The 15900-nt window shown below is 34.5% G+C and overlaps 1 protein-coding gene across 1 annotated transcript in view; it reads left to right on the top strand.

Moving 5' to 3' along the window:
* Window positions 1–15103, top strand: part of AIDA (axin interactor, dorsalization associated) — a 22070-nt gene extending 6967 nt beyond the window's left edge. Inside the window, exons 2-6 of the mRNA XM_008590281.1 lie at window positions 1979–2048; window positions 8532–8585; window positions 8982–9036; window positions 14633–14696; window positions 14962–15103. Coding sequence (XP_008588503.1) covers window positions 1979–2048; window positions 8532–8585; window positions 8982–9036; window positions 14633–14696; window positions 14962–15103 — 385 coding nt within the window. The remainder of the gene's footprint in view (window positions 1–1978; window positions 2049–8531; window positions 8586–8981; window positions 9037–14632; window positions 14697–14961) is intronic.
* The last annotated feature ends 797 nt before the right edge of the window (window positions 15104–15900 follow it).

The following is a 15900-nucleotide window of genomic DNA, read 5'->3' as shown; positions in this document are numbered from 1 at the left end:
ATCTTTTAAAAAAAAAAAAAAAAAAAAAAGATGACCGGTAAGGGGATCTTAACCCTTGTCTTGGTGTTGTCAGCACCACACTCACCCAGTGAGCAACTGGCCATCCCTATATGGGATCCGAACCCTCAGCGGGAGCGCCACCACACTCCCAAGCGGCGCACCGTAGCAGTGCACCACCGGGCCGGCCCCTACCGGGCATCTTTTAAAAAAAAAAAAAAAAAAAAAAGAAAATCTAGCAATTGCTATCCTCTGTATTTCTGCCCCCTTTGCCTACCCAGAATTGTATAGTATGCTTGGGAATTTTATTTTCAAATTCTTTCACCAGTTATTTTTTTCCACAATTTTTTTATTGAGATAAATATCACATAACTTAAAACTCACCGTTTTCAAGTGTACAATTCAGTGGTTTTTAGTATATTCACAATGTTGTGTAACCATCACCACTATCTAATTTCTGAACGTTTCCATCATCCCCAAAAGAGACCCCATGTGTGGTGTCAGTCACTCCTAATTCTCCTATCTCCTGGCAACCACTATGTTTCTATGGATTTACCTATTCCAGATATTTCATGTAAATGGAATCATAATATATGATCTTTTCCATCTGGCTTCTTTCATTGAGCATAATGTTTTTGAGGTTCATCCATATTGTAGCATGTTATCAGTACATCATTCCTCTTTAATGACAGAATAATATTCCATCAAATAGATATATCACATTCTGTTTATCCATTCATCAGCTGATGGATATCTTGTTGGTTTCCACTTTTTGGTTATTATAAATAATGCTGCTGTAAACACTTCCTTACAGGTTTTTTGTGTGAACATGCTTTCAGTTCTTTTGGGATTTTTAAAATTGCTGGGTCATACAGTAACTATGTTTAACCTTTTAAGGAACTGCCAAATTTTTTCCACAGTGGCTGGCACCATTTTACATTCCTAGCAGCAATGTGTGAGGGTTCCAATTTTTTACGTCCTTGCTGACACCTGTTATTTTCTCTCTCTCTTTTTTTAAAAAAAAATTATACCCATCCTAATGGGTGTAAAGTAGTATCTCATTGTGGTTTTGATATGCATTTCCCTAATGACTAATGATGTTGAGCATCTTTCCAAGTGTTTATTGGCCATTTTTTATATCTTCTTTGGAGAAATGTCTATTGAAGTCCTCTGCCCCAAATTAGTCTTCTTATTGTTTAGTTGTAAGAGTCAATCCTTTGATTTTTGCTGCCTCAGAAATAGATTTAGATCCTCACTGTTGAGCTTGACTAGTAAATAGAACTATCCTTGAAAACTCATCCAAGCCCTACCTACTATTTTTAAGTATGATGGTAATTGGGCAAACAATGATTTCTCTTTTAATTGATGGGGGATTTGCTTTTTTCCCATAAGAAATGTTTCAAAATATATTTTGATAGGGTATTATCCCTTTGTCATTGCTGTAATTTGGGTTTGGACTAATCTTATCAGCAAATTAATTATAGACTGATAAATTATCTCTGGTTGGTAATATTGATGCTCAATAGAAGTGTTTAAGCAGAATGTGGACAACTGCTTGTTGGCTTATTGTAAAAGAAATTCATGCACACTAAAGGAAATTGGATTAGATACCCTTTAAGATTCTTTCCAGCTCTAAGATTCTGTTTTTACTGCCTAGAACTGAAATTTGTCCAGTGAAGTAATATGAAGAGTACTGTATCTTATTTTCATCATTGTTTAAAGAATTTGATTCTAAAGTTAATGTAGATTTATACTTTGAAAACAGAACAAAGTATTATTATATTTCACAGTTTTGTGTTTTTGGTGGCTGGCGAATATAGGGATCTGAACCCATGACCTTGGTGTTGTAAGGCTGTGCTCTAACCAACGGAGCTAACCGGCCAACCCTAGTCACTGTTTTTTAAGACTTAAACTGTTTCACCTTGTTGCAGTTGAGATTGCTTTCCTTCAATTCTAAAGAATATGTGTTTTATTCTTACAGATTAGCAAGACATCTACAAAAAGAGGCCCAAGCTCAACACAATAACTCTGAATTCACAGAAGAACAAAAGGTACCATAAAATAATACCTAGATAGATCAGATTCTGAATGGAAAGGGTTCTGTCTTTCAAGTTCATAAAGAAAACAAACAAACAAACAAAAAGTTATACTTAAGAGAATAATACTGATTATGCTTTACCTGACATTAAGTGATTATTTAGAGATTCCGTATGACTTATCACTTAATGGATTTCTTTACTCACCATTTAGACTTTGTTTAACTTTAGTGGAGACCATCTACAGTTTGGTTGAGGAGCAGGGGAACCCAGAGACTGGAGTCTGTCTAGACTTACATGGGAAAAGAGAAGGATTATGAGTAATTGCATTCCACCTCAACAGTTATTTAACAATGAACTTTCATAACTCCTTTTCGACCACCTCTCAAATCACACACACACATATACACACACACCCCACACCCACCCACCCCCAAAAAGCCCACTACTGAAAAAATTAGGTCAATTCAAGAATTCGGCATAAAAGTTCATCAGTAAAATAAATGAGTAAGGTTGCAAAATGTTTCAGTGATGCTCTTTCTCCTTGAATTACAATTTTTGTGTGTCAAGTTGATTCCCTTAACTGTTAGAGATTATGAAAAATGGGATACTTTAAAGAAGCTTTACTCTAACAGAATGAGAAGAGATGGGAGGAAACCACTCCCATCTTCTCCTGGCTCAGAGTGTCTAGTGTTAAGTCAATTTTTAATCTTGCAGAGAGTGAAAAAAGTCAGTCTTTCTTTCATCTCTTAAGAAAAAAACAGTGTAAAACTGTGGTGACTTAATTTGCACTTATTAATTCTTTTTTGCACAGTGGGAGAGGTAGTGGTTTTTTGCACACTTTAAGCCTAAACAAATTTATTTTAGTTCATAGTAAAATAAATATTTAAATCTTACTTATAGGAGTTTGGAAAGAAAAAGCCTCCAAAGATTAGGGTTAGCCATATTTCTTGCTCAAGTTATTAGTATATTTGCATTTAAAAAATATCGAGTCCATTTTATCTAATGTATCTATTTTTTGTATTTCACCAAAAAATCACATTGCTACAATTTAAAAGAATATTTTTCTTTTTCCCTTAATAATTCTAAAACCCATAATTATTTTGCCTCTGGAAAATAATTATCACAGGGGAAATGACTGATTTGCTTAAGGAAAGGAACAAAAACTAAATTCTTTACTACCTCTTTTAAGATTTGTGAAATCTGTCTAGGAATTGATTAGGAAATGATTAGCTGGCATCACAGAATTGGGAGGTAAAACACCTAAATTTTGATGAAGAGAATCTCAGATATATAAGTATACAAATTAAAAGGTAACAAAATTGTGTTATGAATATGGAAGTAAGTTGAAAACTTAGGGAATTAACATTTTAATGACCCCATATTTTGATCAGTTATTTGCCTTGAGTTACTTATATGCTTTGTCTCCAACATCTGTTGCTTAGGTAGAGGACCAATGAGTCACATGGCCTCAAGTGTACAGTGATTTGACCTTCTAAAGCATACTCAAATTACAAACAAAAAAATACCATCAATAACGTGTACCTTGTCATATGATGATGATTTGACTAATGAGAAAAAATTAACTTTTTCTTAAACTTTTTAAGGCTGAAGCTCTTGTTTGATAATGCTATTTATTCTTTAATTTATAGCCGTTGCTTAGCACTCATGTGGTTGCTGTCTTTTTTCATCTTATCTTTGGTTACAAAGACCTACAGATCCTGTATTCCAGAAGGTCTAGGAAGCAGCACTACCCAGAGGAGAGAGCTGGCTCTGGGCCTTAATTTCCTTATTTATGAAATGAGGGATTAGAGAACCCTAAATGATCATAAAAGGTGTCCCTGAGTTTTCTAAAGACCTGACCTTTACTTTTGAAGTATTCTGTACCTCCTCCTGTCTTGGAGGCCTAATTTCTGAAGGATTTGTTATTTACAATATCTCCTAGGCAGCATTTGTGGCTGCCTGCCTGTTCTTTGGGCTTGGAGAAAGACCCCCAGATCACTCTGTAGTGCATGATGAATATAAGACAAGTTGTATGCATTTAAAAATTTAATTTTCTTTAAAAATACAAGTGAAACATTTACAATGGTCCAAAAAAGTGATACTGACATATAGGCTTTATTTCAATGCCACATAAGGAAAAAGTTATCAGAGGATCCAAGACAAGAAATGGTTAGATAACAAAGTTTTTCAGACATGTTCTAGGGAACATTGATTCTGAAAAATTAATAGACACTATTTGAACAGAGAGAGTGTGATTTCTCAGGGTTTTTAATATGCTAATATGTATGTCAAATATTTTAAGGAGTTTGGGTATGCAGTATTTTAAAATTTATTTGTTTTTGGAAGTCCCCTCCTCCCTTTATAAAACATTTCATTGGGTCTAGTGTTCTGAAAACATATTAGGGGAAATTTTGATACAAACTATTGGATCTGCAAAATTAATTGAATGCTGGATCTGGCCCATAAGCGAACGGAGAAAAAACTCAATTGCCTTTCCCTCAAAAGAGGAACTTGGAGAATATTCCTTACATTATTCTAGTCAAAATTGTTCTTTATGTTTTCTATTTTATTGTATCTTCTATGCTTTTACTATTTTCAATGTTTTTGTAACAGTGGCAAATTTTAGAATTATGCCAACCGTTCAGTAGTTTGTGGCACTTTGAAAGATTTTTTCTTAAAAACAACCATATTTCTAAAGTGCTTTCTTTACGAAGCTTTTCACTGTCTAGCTCACAGTGAACTCTCAAGAATATTTGATGAATAAATGCTTTGTTGTATCTTAGGTTATGGATAATTTATTCATATGTGATTATTATTTTAAAATAAGATAAATCCTAAGTTTTGAGAGAAAACTTACATACATTTTCACAGTATTTATTTTAAATCTAAAGAACTCTAATGCAGAACCACTGATCTCTCTAAACTTTACTAATTCGTGATAAATAGTATAAAAGCTTCATATGCATTTTCTAAGATTCTCAAAGTTTTCTGGTGTAAAATAAGAAAGTTTATGATTCTTATTTGATCTGCCTCATGATCAGTTCATTTAAGTTTCATTTCAGTTCTCAATAGTTTTGTCATTATAACAACTGGATTTAGTGCCAACAAATAGCTGCCAAAAGCTTTCATTCCGTTGAGTTCTCTACTTTGGTGTAGTAGATTTTCTCATGTAAGTTTCTGGACAAAATAGAACATCCTGTCTCATGATCCTTAGAAAGTTTTCCCCTTTTTTGAGTCAAGTTTGGTGGTGATGAGAATTCCAGCACTACATGATATTTTATAAAAATAGGTTCCAGCCCCTCCCCCACTTTCTGCTCCCACCCTCCTCTCTGCCCTCTTACCTCCCTCCCCCACAGCTAGACAGTAGATGTCTGGCTATTTAAATCTAAAAATCTAAGACTGGATTAAATGAGACTGTACTACTTTATATGTATTTTTTAAATCTAATTTTCCTTATAGGAAAATCGAATTGTATAATTGAATACATTTTAGTAAAATTAATTGAGCTCTTTTATGTCCATTTTTATTCTATCTTTTCTTCTAACTGATCTTTTAAGCTGCCAATTTCCCTAGCAATGACAAAGTAAAAAAGCCAGTATTATGAAAATGAGAGCATTTTTCTGTTCTATACCATATTAGGTATCTACGGTTAGTTTGAATGAAGTGCTAATAATTTAAGTCTTTCTAAAATTAAACTTCACTTACCTTCAGTGCTTAGTCTTAATGTACATTAATTGTCAATACTTATATTTTGGCACATTTGAACTTCTGCTTTTAATCATTTTTCTGAACCATTTATTTCTGAGAAAAGTGAAACAATTACAGTAGCAAGCACTTGATTTTGACCTCAATAAATTCTACGTGTTTTAAAAGTTATTGCTACAGCTAAAATGATAGTGTTTCATTCTCTTTTTAATACTGAGGTTGGGTGTGGTCCCTTAAAATAGTTATGAATAATGCCTATTGGTATTTTGCCATAGTTGAGTAGACTTCTGTATAAAAAGCTTTTGCTTCTGCTTAACTTGAAATAATGTTTAAATTTGAAATAGTTTATTGGTAGACTCATAGTTGTTAAATTGCAACATTTTACCTAAATGTTAAAAGCATGAAATCAAGTTGATTTTATAGTGAAAAGGAAAAGAAGTTAACTAATATTTTTAAATACTTACTCATTTTTATATCTCACTTAATATGACAAAATCCTTTTTAAAAATTAACTTTAAAAGAATATAAAAAGTTACAGGTAATTGGTATTAATATAAGTGTTGCTTTGTTGTATATTTTGCTGTGTTGTATAGAAGGCATTGGTGTCTAGGGCAAGTGACTTAACTTCTATGCTTCAGTTTTCTCACCTATAGAATGGTTGTGTCTAACTCATAGAGATATAGTGAGGATTAAATGAATTAGTGTTTGCAAATCACTTAGGAGAGCCCGTTACTTAATAAGTGCTCAATAGTTGTTAGCCATTACTATTACTATTATTATTATATTTACGTTTAAAATTATTTACTAGTTTTGTCAGAGTTGAGTGGGATATTTCAACAAAAATGATTTGGGATATTAGATTTTACGTAGAAAAGAATATTACTGTTTTCTATGCAATTGCTATTTGAAAGGGTGAATGTCTACTGTGAGTATCTTGAATCCTTTTGCAGTTACTATATATAAACGTAATTTTCATTGTAATCTTTAAACGTGACATTTCAGAATAAAATTGGGTATGTTCTAAGCTCTTATATTGGGATTTAAAATAATTTTTAAAGATTTTAGAGATGGTTAAATATTGTTACTTGTTCCTTGGCTGAGAGTTATATCTTGCTCAGTAGTGTGTTATTTTGTAAGTTGCTATACCAGCTTATTTATTGTAGATACAATAATAGTGCCCACTAGCCTAAATTCCAGGGGCCAGAACAGGACTTGTTACTCCTTTTTGCTTCTCAATTACCTTCCCCAAAAACTGACAAACAGAGAAAACCACCAAATCTAATTTACTGAGTTTTTGCAAGTCATCAATACATTTGGAAAAACCATGTCATTTTTCCCCCACAATATTTCATTGTACAAGTGTTGCCAACATTGTACATGAATATATATATACCTTTTAGTTTCATGGTCTGGATTTATTTCTAATAAAAACAAGAAATATCTTTGTTGGTAGTACTTCAGAGTCTTGCGGGGCATAATTCAGTTGCCTGCTCTGATGTATTTTGTAGGAATCTCCTTTTCATTTTCTACTCCAGTCATTTCATATTCTTGTTCTGATTACTGTTTTCCTGGACAGTTTAAATAACCTGATTCATTTTGCCTTCAGTCTTTCCCTTTTCTACTGCAACCTATGTATACTTTTATCACAGCAGTCTTCTTAAAGAAAAGATCTGATGGAATCATTCTGTTTAAAAACCTTCTGTCACTGAAGGTCCACTTTACCTTTCAAACCCCTGCTTTCAGTTTGGGAGCTTGTTTGGAGGTTTTAGCAGGGGAACACAACTACTCGTATACCCTTGACCACAGAATGGTCCTCTCCTCTTATCAGAGAAGGTCGTCCTCTTAGACCGAGCGCGCAGCTTCAGGAGGGATGCATATGGAGTGGTTAGGGAGGAAGGGGAAACCCGCCTAGCCAGCCAGATCAGCCAGTTCAATCCTAGGGTCAAGGGGGTAACAGATGCCACAGCCAGATCGCCCTCACATTCCAGTTTGGGATTTAGACAATTGAATTATGACAACTTTCTAAACTGTTTAATTTTAGAAATCCTCCCAGTCACTGGGGCCCTGATTCCCAATACAGGTCTTGTTCCGTTTCTTTAGGACATAGTGTCAGGAAGCCCTTTTCATTGCGCTTTAAATCACAGCTATCTATATCTTACTTTGCTGAAGCTTATAGAATCGAATGTCTCTGCTTTATATTATAGTGATTCTGTCTTATCTTATTGTGATTTTCTTATTATATATTGTGTTATCTCACATAGTAAAACATGAGCTTATTAAAGGCGAAGACTATGCCCTATCATTTATGTTCATACTGTAGCTCATTATATAAAACAGATCTGATTGTAAAATTTGACAGCATTCATAATGGTTCGATTTAAGACAAAATTAAATTATACCATTGTGCTAACTTTCAGATATTTTTATTTTGAAGTCCTTTAGTGAATTTCAGGCTTTATGGAGAAGAAAAAGCAAAGCTTGAGTGGGAAGATGTCAGGGAGTCCTTTTCATTGCCTTTTAAATCATGTCTAAAGCTGTCACCAAGGCAAACTTGGTTTAGAGTTGGCTGTGGCACATTAGATCAGGGGAGAATGTGTACACACTCTCTGTCCCTCATCTCAGTCCTTTGCCTCCTGTTTCTCTTCTCTAAAGTCTGCAAGATGCTAGAAATAAGTAAAATTATCTTATTTAAAGAATTACACACCTCTTATCAATAAAAATTAACTTGATGATTTTAACAACTAACAGTTAAAATAATTTTGGTATTTATAGCTAATTTTTTTCCTGCAGAAAACCATAGGCAAGATTGCAACATGCTTGGAATTGCGAAGTGCAGCTTTACAGGTAAATAGTGCTGTTTTCCCCTCTTCCTAATACAAGGAAAATAAATGATTCTGAATTATTCTGGTAAAACAGGAGGCATTCATGCCCAAAGCAGTAATACCTCTACAGGGTTTTATAACAATAGGACTCCATCTATTAAGTTTCTGCTTAAAATATTTAGTTTATATTTTGTAAACTGTGGAAATAAAAGATAGGACTTCAATTTTTTTGGTTACTTTTAGCCTGAGTGTTCCAAGAATGCTAAAACAAAGAAAAACCAGTTTGGAACTTTTCATTTTCTATCTTGAAATCAAGAAGTAGATTCATTTTGATTATTTGGTTCTTGCCAGTTAAAAGACATAGGGTGCAGTGAAATCTTTGTCATACAAAGATGTAATATGCATATTTTAAATTTAGTCCACACAGTCCCAAGAAGAATTTAAACTGGAGGACCTAAAGAAGCTAGAACCAAGTAAGTTTTATTTTCTATTGTTTAGTGATACTCCTTTAGAAAAAGTTAATCTATTATAGGTATTAAGATCATTTAGCATAGATGCTTGTTGTATTTATTTCTGTTAACATCTAGTCCTTTGTGATTTTGGGGGTGCTTTTATAATTTCTGTAGTATTTATAGTAATTGTTTGGATTTCACCTTCATTATAGAATATGTGAGATTGTGCTTCCTCTAAATATGTATTAGCCTTCATTTTTGTCTTAATCACTTTAATAAGACTGTCATTACTTTGGTAAACATTTACAGTAGAGTCTAATGGAAAATACAAGCTTATAGTCATTGATATCCATTTACATTACGTATCATTGAAAACTGCAGTCCAGCTGCTCTACAGAATATTTCCTGTTGACCCCATTTTCCTATATATACATATTTCTAACATTTTTGAAGTAAATAATTCTTTCAAATGTTTGGATGGTTAGAATGCTACCAAATAAAGCTTTTTTGCTAGTTCAGGTGAATGTTCTCTTAGGGGAATGTTTGCAATATGGGCATTTTCTAGGTTGACCTGGCCTATATTAGAGATTAATTCTGATGTTTTCTGGTTAATTTTTTGTTTGGATGATCTGTCCTTTGCTCCAACTATTATTGTGTTGGTAATCTCTCCCATTAGGTCCAGTGGTAATTGCTTTATGTAACTGGGTGCTCTGGAGTTGGGTGTGTATATATCTAGAATTGTTATATCCTCTGTTGAATGGATCCCTTTGTCATTATATAATGACCTTTCTTATCTTTTTTAACTTTCTTTGGCTGGAAGTCTGTGTTATTTGATGTAAGTGTAGTTACTTCTGCTCTTTTTTGGTTTCCATTTTGCATGTAATATCTTTTTCCATCCCTTCACTTTCAGCCAGTGTGTGTTTTTATAGGTGAAGTCAATTTTTTGTAGGCAGCATATTGTTGGTTCTTGTTTTATAATCCGTTCAGCCACTCTGTGTCTTTTTTTTTTTTTTCCTTTTTGTTTTTTTTCGTGACCGGTAATGGGATCGCAACCCTCGGTGTCGCATCCGCACCGCGCTCAACCAGTGAGCTGACCGGTCTCTATATGGGATCCGAACCCTCGGCGGGAGCGCCGCCATGCTCCCAAGCACCGCACTCTACCGAGTGCGCCACTGGGCCGGCCCCACTCTGTGTCTTTTAATTGGGGCATTTAAACCATTTACATTTGGGGTTATTATTGATACATAGGGACTCATTATTGCCATTTTGCAGTTTTTTTCTTGCTTTGTGGATTCTTTTTTCCTTTTTTTCTGGTCTTACTGCCTTCCTTTTTGGTTTAGTGCTTTTCTCTAGCTTTACCTTTTTTTAAGGGTGAATAATTAGGATTTTGGCTTCTTATTTAGTTGCTATTTTCCATTGGTTTATTTTTTTTTAGTTTGTTTTAAACAAAATTTAGGAATGTTACAGATACATAGAATGCGCGTAAAGATTGTAAACTGTTTATCCTCAGATATTTATTTTCTCTTCCTATAAACTTGCTCAGCTATTTCTCCTATTACCTTACAGCACCTTTCATTGGTAATAATGGTTACCATTTTTTAGAGTAGCAGCTATATGCCAAGTACTCAGATAAATCCTTTCAACTGCATTTTGCTAACGACAACACTGACACTTGCCTGTGACCTCACAGCTTGTAAATGCCAGGATGGGGTTTTGGGGTCACTTAGACCAGCCTATGTCTCTTTTACTACACTTTGTTATTAATACTTGTAATGATACAATACTGACATCAATCCTAAATATCATAGTTCTCCAATTCAGGCTCTTGAGAGATTATTAACCAATATATTAGTGGGAGATTGGACTAAAATTGGCATTGGTTTTCTATTCCTCATTTTTTGGTGTATGTTTGTTTTGAAGATTTGGGGTGGTAATGGAAAGGAAAGAGTATTATTGGGAGTCATTTTCTTGTATTTTGAATTTATATAGTGCTTTTCATTTGGACTTCTCCCTTCTTGGTACTTATAATCTTTTTTGGGTGATTTAAATTTGCTATTGCTTCTTAAAGAAACATAAATATGTATACTGTATCTCAGTAGGATATACTCTGTAATTGTGAATATATTAAAGTTAGGCACTTGTTATGAGTTAATTCTTTTATCAGAATTAAATATTTTCTACTAACTGGCATTTGACCGTATTTCAGCTTAAGGGTTTTTAGTCAAGCTGGTTTAGTCAAGCTTGTCCTTAGTCAAGCCTCTTCTAAGGAAAATTAATAAATGTAACTTTTGATATGTTGGACTTGGTTTATTTTGCCTAATGTATTCTTTTCTTCAAAGTTTTTTAAATCTCTTGAAAATCCTGTCTGAAATTCATACTAAAACTAGGATCATGAAAGTACTAGTCATTTAATTTTCTTACATTAATCCTCAGTAATACACTACTTACTTCTTCAAACATCACACCATCACCTTATAAAATTCCCTTCCATTGATTTATCCTTCAAGGTGCCATAGAAATCCTACCTTTTCCTGTAAGGTACTCCTTCTAGCCATAATTAAACTCTACAACTCTCCTTTGTAGGAGCACTTCTTGTATCCTTTATCACAGTCTGCCCTGTATTATTCTCTTACATTTGCTTCACTCCTCAAAGAGATCGTGAATACCTTTGTATTTTCCCTACAGAGACTAAGTCAACACTTTGTATATAGTATGAATTTGGCAGATTTTTGTTAAATTGAACGTCTTCAGGGAATCTTCTTACATAATTTAAAAAATAACCTTTCAGATGGGAAGCAGTTGCACGTTTTGCCTATGACAAAAATGAAGCTAGTCAGCCACAAAAGCAGAATGTATTTTGAATTTTGATATTTGAATATGTGTGTGCGTGTGCGTGTGCGTGTGTGTGTGTGTATGTGTGATTTTTAGTGTAAGCTTCAGGAAGGTGGCAGGTCCTGATCTGGGAGAGCAGGCTGGGAATGCTGAATTTTTGCTAGTAGAGTACATCATCATATGTCTGCCATTCAGTGGTCCTAAGTGCATAAGTTCTACTGAATGATCCCATGAGTCTCCAACCCATGGTATGCTTCCTGTTCATGATAATATCTTCTGTGAAATTATGAACTCACTTCTCCTCTTCTCCAGATCCTCCTAGGGTATCATTACTAATACTGGTGGAAAGAAAAACCTATGCAAAGTTTAAGATAGAACCCTGTTTTAAAAGTACATTAGAATCTCTGTTATTCCATAGTTGGTGAAAATGGAAATCTATCCTGCAGTTCAGAAAGTCAGAAAGGATCTGTTTTTTTCTTCCAAAAATTTTCACATAAATTAAATATTTAATATATTCTCTACTTGTAAAAACAAAATAATGAGAGGCTATATTATGCCTAAACATTGCTTTTTCAAAGCATTGATGTGTAAAAAAAAATGCTGTTTAATTCTTTTATTACAATAGAAATGCAAAATATTCTTAATAACTGATATAGCTCTCAATTTTTTTATTGATGTTGTTTTATACGTATTTTAAGGGTTTGTTTTCCCCATTTTATTATAGTTAAAATATTATCATTTCTGTGTTTTTGTTTCTGATATGAATGGTACATGGTCTTTTTTGTCATGCACTTATCTGTTCTTAGTATCTAGTGCAATACTGTGTCAATGATTAATAGATATTTACTGAGTTGAATTAATGGTATACTCAGTTGAATTAATGGACGATCATGAACCAAGTTTAAAAAGGACGTTCTTACAATTAAAAAAAAATTAGTGCTCCTTAGTGAGACCTGAAGTACTAGGATTCTAGCCAACTACATAGGGAAAATTCTGGACCGAATGAATTAGCATATAATAATGCAGGCTTATACTTGTATGGTACTTATAATTTCCCATGCAGTTTCATATATATTATTTAATTTTGATTCTCTCAACGGTCTGTGAAAGAAGTGGTATTCACATTTTAGAATTGGGGAGACTGAGATTCAGAGTAGTTATGTGAATGTTTAAGTCATTGGTGTAATTGCAGGGCCGGGACTTGATTTCAAACCTTCTGACTTTCATCTCTGCCACTTCCCTTTTGTAAAGTTGAGCTGTACAGTTCGTTCTATTCCTTGAACAAGTCAGACTAGTTTTTGCCTCAGAGCCTTGGTTGTTGCTCTCACCTGTTCTCTGGTACCTGGAAAGCCCTTACCCTAGAGCTACTTGTGGATGGCTTCTCTCATCCTAGGTCATAGCTCAAATGTCTTCTAACAGTTTAGTTTTGAAAGGCTTACACTGTCTACCTCAGCTAAAGTTCTCCCTCTATTCTACTTACTTCATTTGCACAGTCACCTGTTTGTGTCCTTCATAGCACTAATCACAGTTTTACATTATTTTATTTGTTGGCTTATTTATTGTCTTCTTTTCCTGACTAGTGTCTAAGATCTGTATGAGGGCAAGGACCCTCTGTCTTGATCACTGTATATCTTTAGCACCTATAACAGTGATTGGAACGTTATGGGCACTCAGTATGCATTTTTTAGAAGAAGAAAGAGAAAGGAAGGATGAGGGTAAGAGCTAAAGGGGGAGAGAGAGACAGAGAGAGTAAGAATGTATGAGAATGTAGACACAAATCTCAGACTCCTTTCTCCCTGGAGGATTTAGTAGAGTACATATATAAGAAGTCCGATAAATGAATCTGACTCCCGTTTCAGTAAGTCATGTAATTGCAGCATGCACTCTTTGGATTTCCTCCTTTGGGATGCCAATATGCCACATCCATTTTAGCTCTAAACTGCAAGACTCTGAAATCGAAGGCTGAGTAAGTTGAGTATAGAATCATGGGAGCCTTTTGGATTGCCTAGTTAATGCTGTGAATTCACCTTGGTATAATTTCAGGTAATTCCTGGGAACCCGTAAGGCCAGAAATGAAACACTAAATTGCATACTTATACAGTACTACGTCTCCAGATGTAGCTAGGACTGTAGAACATCTCTCCTTAAGTTTACACATCAGAATGTAATCACTGAAAAATATCCTGACCATAGCCAGAGCACAGTAGGTGGTACCATATTGTTTGAAGAGTTCTCTTAAGGATAAATCTTTGTGTGTATGTGTGTGTAAATACATATATACTATTATAATAAATTTTATCATGGAAGGAATATGAGAATTATAACCTTGCTACTACAAACTTTATCAGTTTGATGGTGTTGAGGACAGAGAATAAGATGTGCTCATATGCCTCTAATTGGTCATCTTTGATATGAATATTTTAATTAACATACTACAGAGGAGTACTACAGAGAGGTACCTTGTGTCTCATCTAGGACCTTGTATATTGGAGAACTATTTTGGGATTCATTTTCCATGAGGGCTTTGAGGCTGGAACTTATTGTCCTTGGAGATCTGACAGTACTCTGAAAATACTGGTACCAGGCATATACTGTGGATATTTTAATTTTGATAAGACTTTCAATGGACAAATGCATTGTGGCTTTGGAATTGTAGTAAGGCTGGGACTTTAAAATACATATATTAATATGCATAGTAAAATTCATTAAAAATTTAATCATTTAAGATACAATTTTTGATTTTGATTCATAGAAGAATTCATGTTTCTTTATCTTTTTATTCTAGTCTTAAAGAATATTCTTACATATAATAAAGAATTTCCATTTGATGTTCAGCCTGTCCCATTAAGGTAAAATAAATAAGCATCCATATTTGTCTTCTTATTTTATTATCTATTGTATACCTATTTTTCGAATATTTCTAGGTTTTTAAAATATCAACTCTGGTATCATTGATATTATTGATATGAGTGGTGTCATTGGTATCAGTGATATCATTGACAGCAGTATTGATACTAGTATATCAACGTCTTACCTGAGAGATGAGTAGCTATAAGACTTCACTAGTATATTTAGTTTTAAATCTTAGCATCTTTTTTGTCCTTTTTCATGTAGAAGAATTTTAGCCCCTGGTGAAGAAGAGAATTTGGAATTTGAAGAAGATGAAGAAGAGGGTTGTGCTGGAGCAGGGTCTCCTGATTCTTTTCCTGCTAGAGTTCCCGGTGGGTATCACTTATTAAAAATATACATTACTTAACTTAATGCAGGGTTAGGATGTTTGGAGGTTTATTTGGTACTTGCTAGTGGAGTAAAACCTCTCCAGAGCCCAGGCCAATCTTAAGCAAATGTTCATGGCCATGTTATTTGGAGGAGCTATTTTATAAGTATGGTATGAAAGTATCTTACTATTTGTATCAGGGATCCTCAAGACCACCTCCATGTTCTGTGGTTCACTAGGAGGATTGACAGGACTCAGCTTGTAGTTTTACTCACAGCTAGGATTTATTATGAGAGAATACAAAAAATCAGCAAAGGGAAAAAGCACACAGATGAAGTCCAGAGGAAGCCATGTGCAAGCTTCCAATAGTCTCTCCCAATGCAGTCATATAGATGTACTTAATTCCGCCATCAGCAAGTTGTGACAACACATGTGAAATGTGAAATGTTGTCTACTAAGGGAAGCTCATTAGAGATTCAGTGCCCAAGGCTTTTGTTGGGGACTGACTGTGTAGGCACCCTCTACCTAGCACCACCAAAATTCCATACTCCAGAAGGAAAAACAGGTGTTCAGCACAAACCATATTGTTTGCACAGACAATTTGGGCACAGAGGCCATTTTTTTTCAGGGAACCCTGTTGGGAGCCCTCCTAAAATCCAAGTTCCCAGATGCTAGCCATGGGCTGACCTTGCAAGCAGGTCCTTTTTTTTTTTTTTTTTCCTTTTTTTCTTTTTTTTTGTGACCAGCAACGGATCGCAACCCTCAGTGTCACGCCCATACCGGACCAGGACCGGCAACGGGATCGCAACCCTCAGTGTCACGCCCATACCGGACCA

The sequence above is a fragment of the Galeopterus variegatus genome, unplaced genomic scaffold, assembly GCF_000696425.1.
Source record: "Galeopterus variegatus unplaced genomic scaffold, G_variegatus-3.0.2 Scaffold5962, whole genome shotgun sequence".
Taxonomy (NCBI): Eukaryota; Metazoa; Chordata; class Mammalia; order Dermoptera; family Cynocephalidae; genus Galeopterus; species Galeopterus variegatus.
The sequence above is the reverse complement of the archived record's forward strand: the minus strand, read 5'-3'. Positions and strand labels throughout refer to the sequence as shown.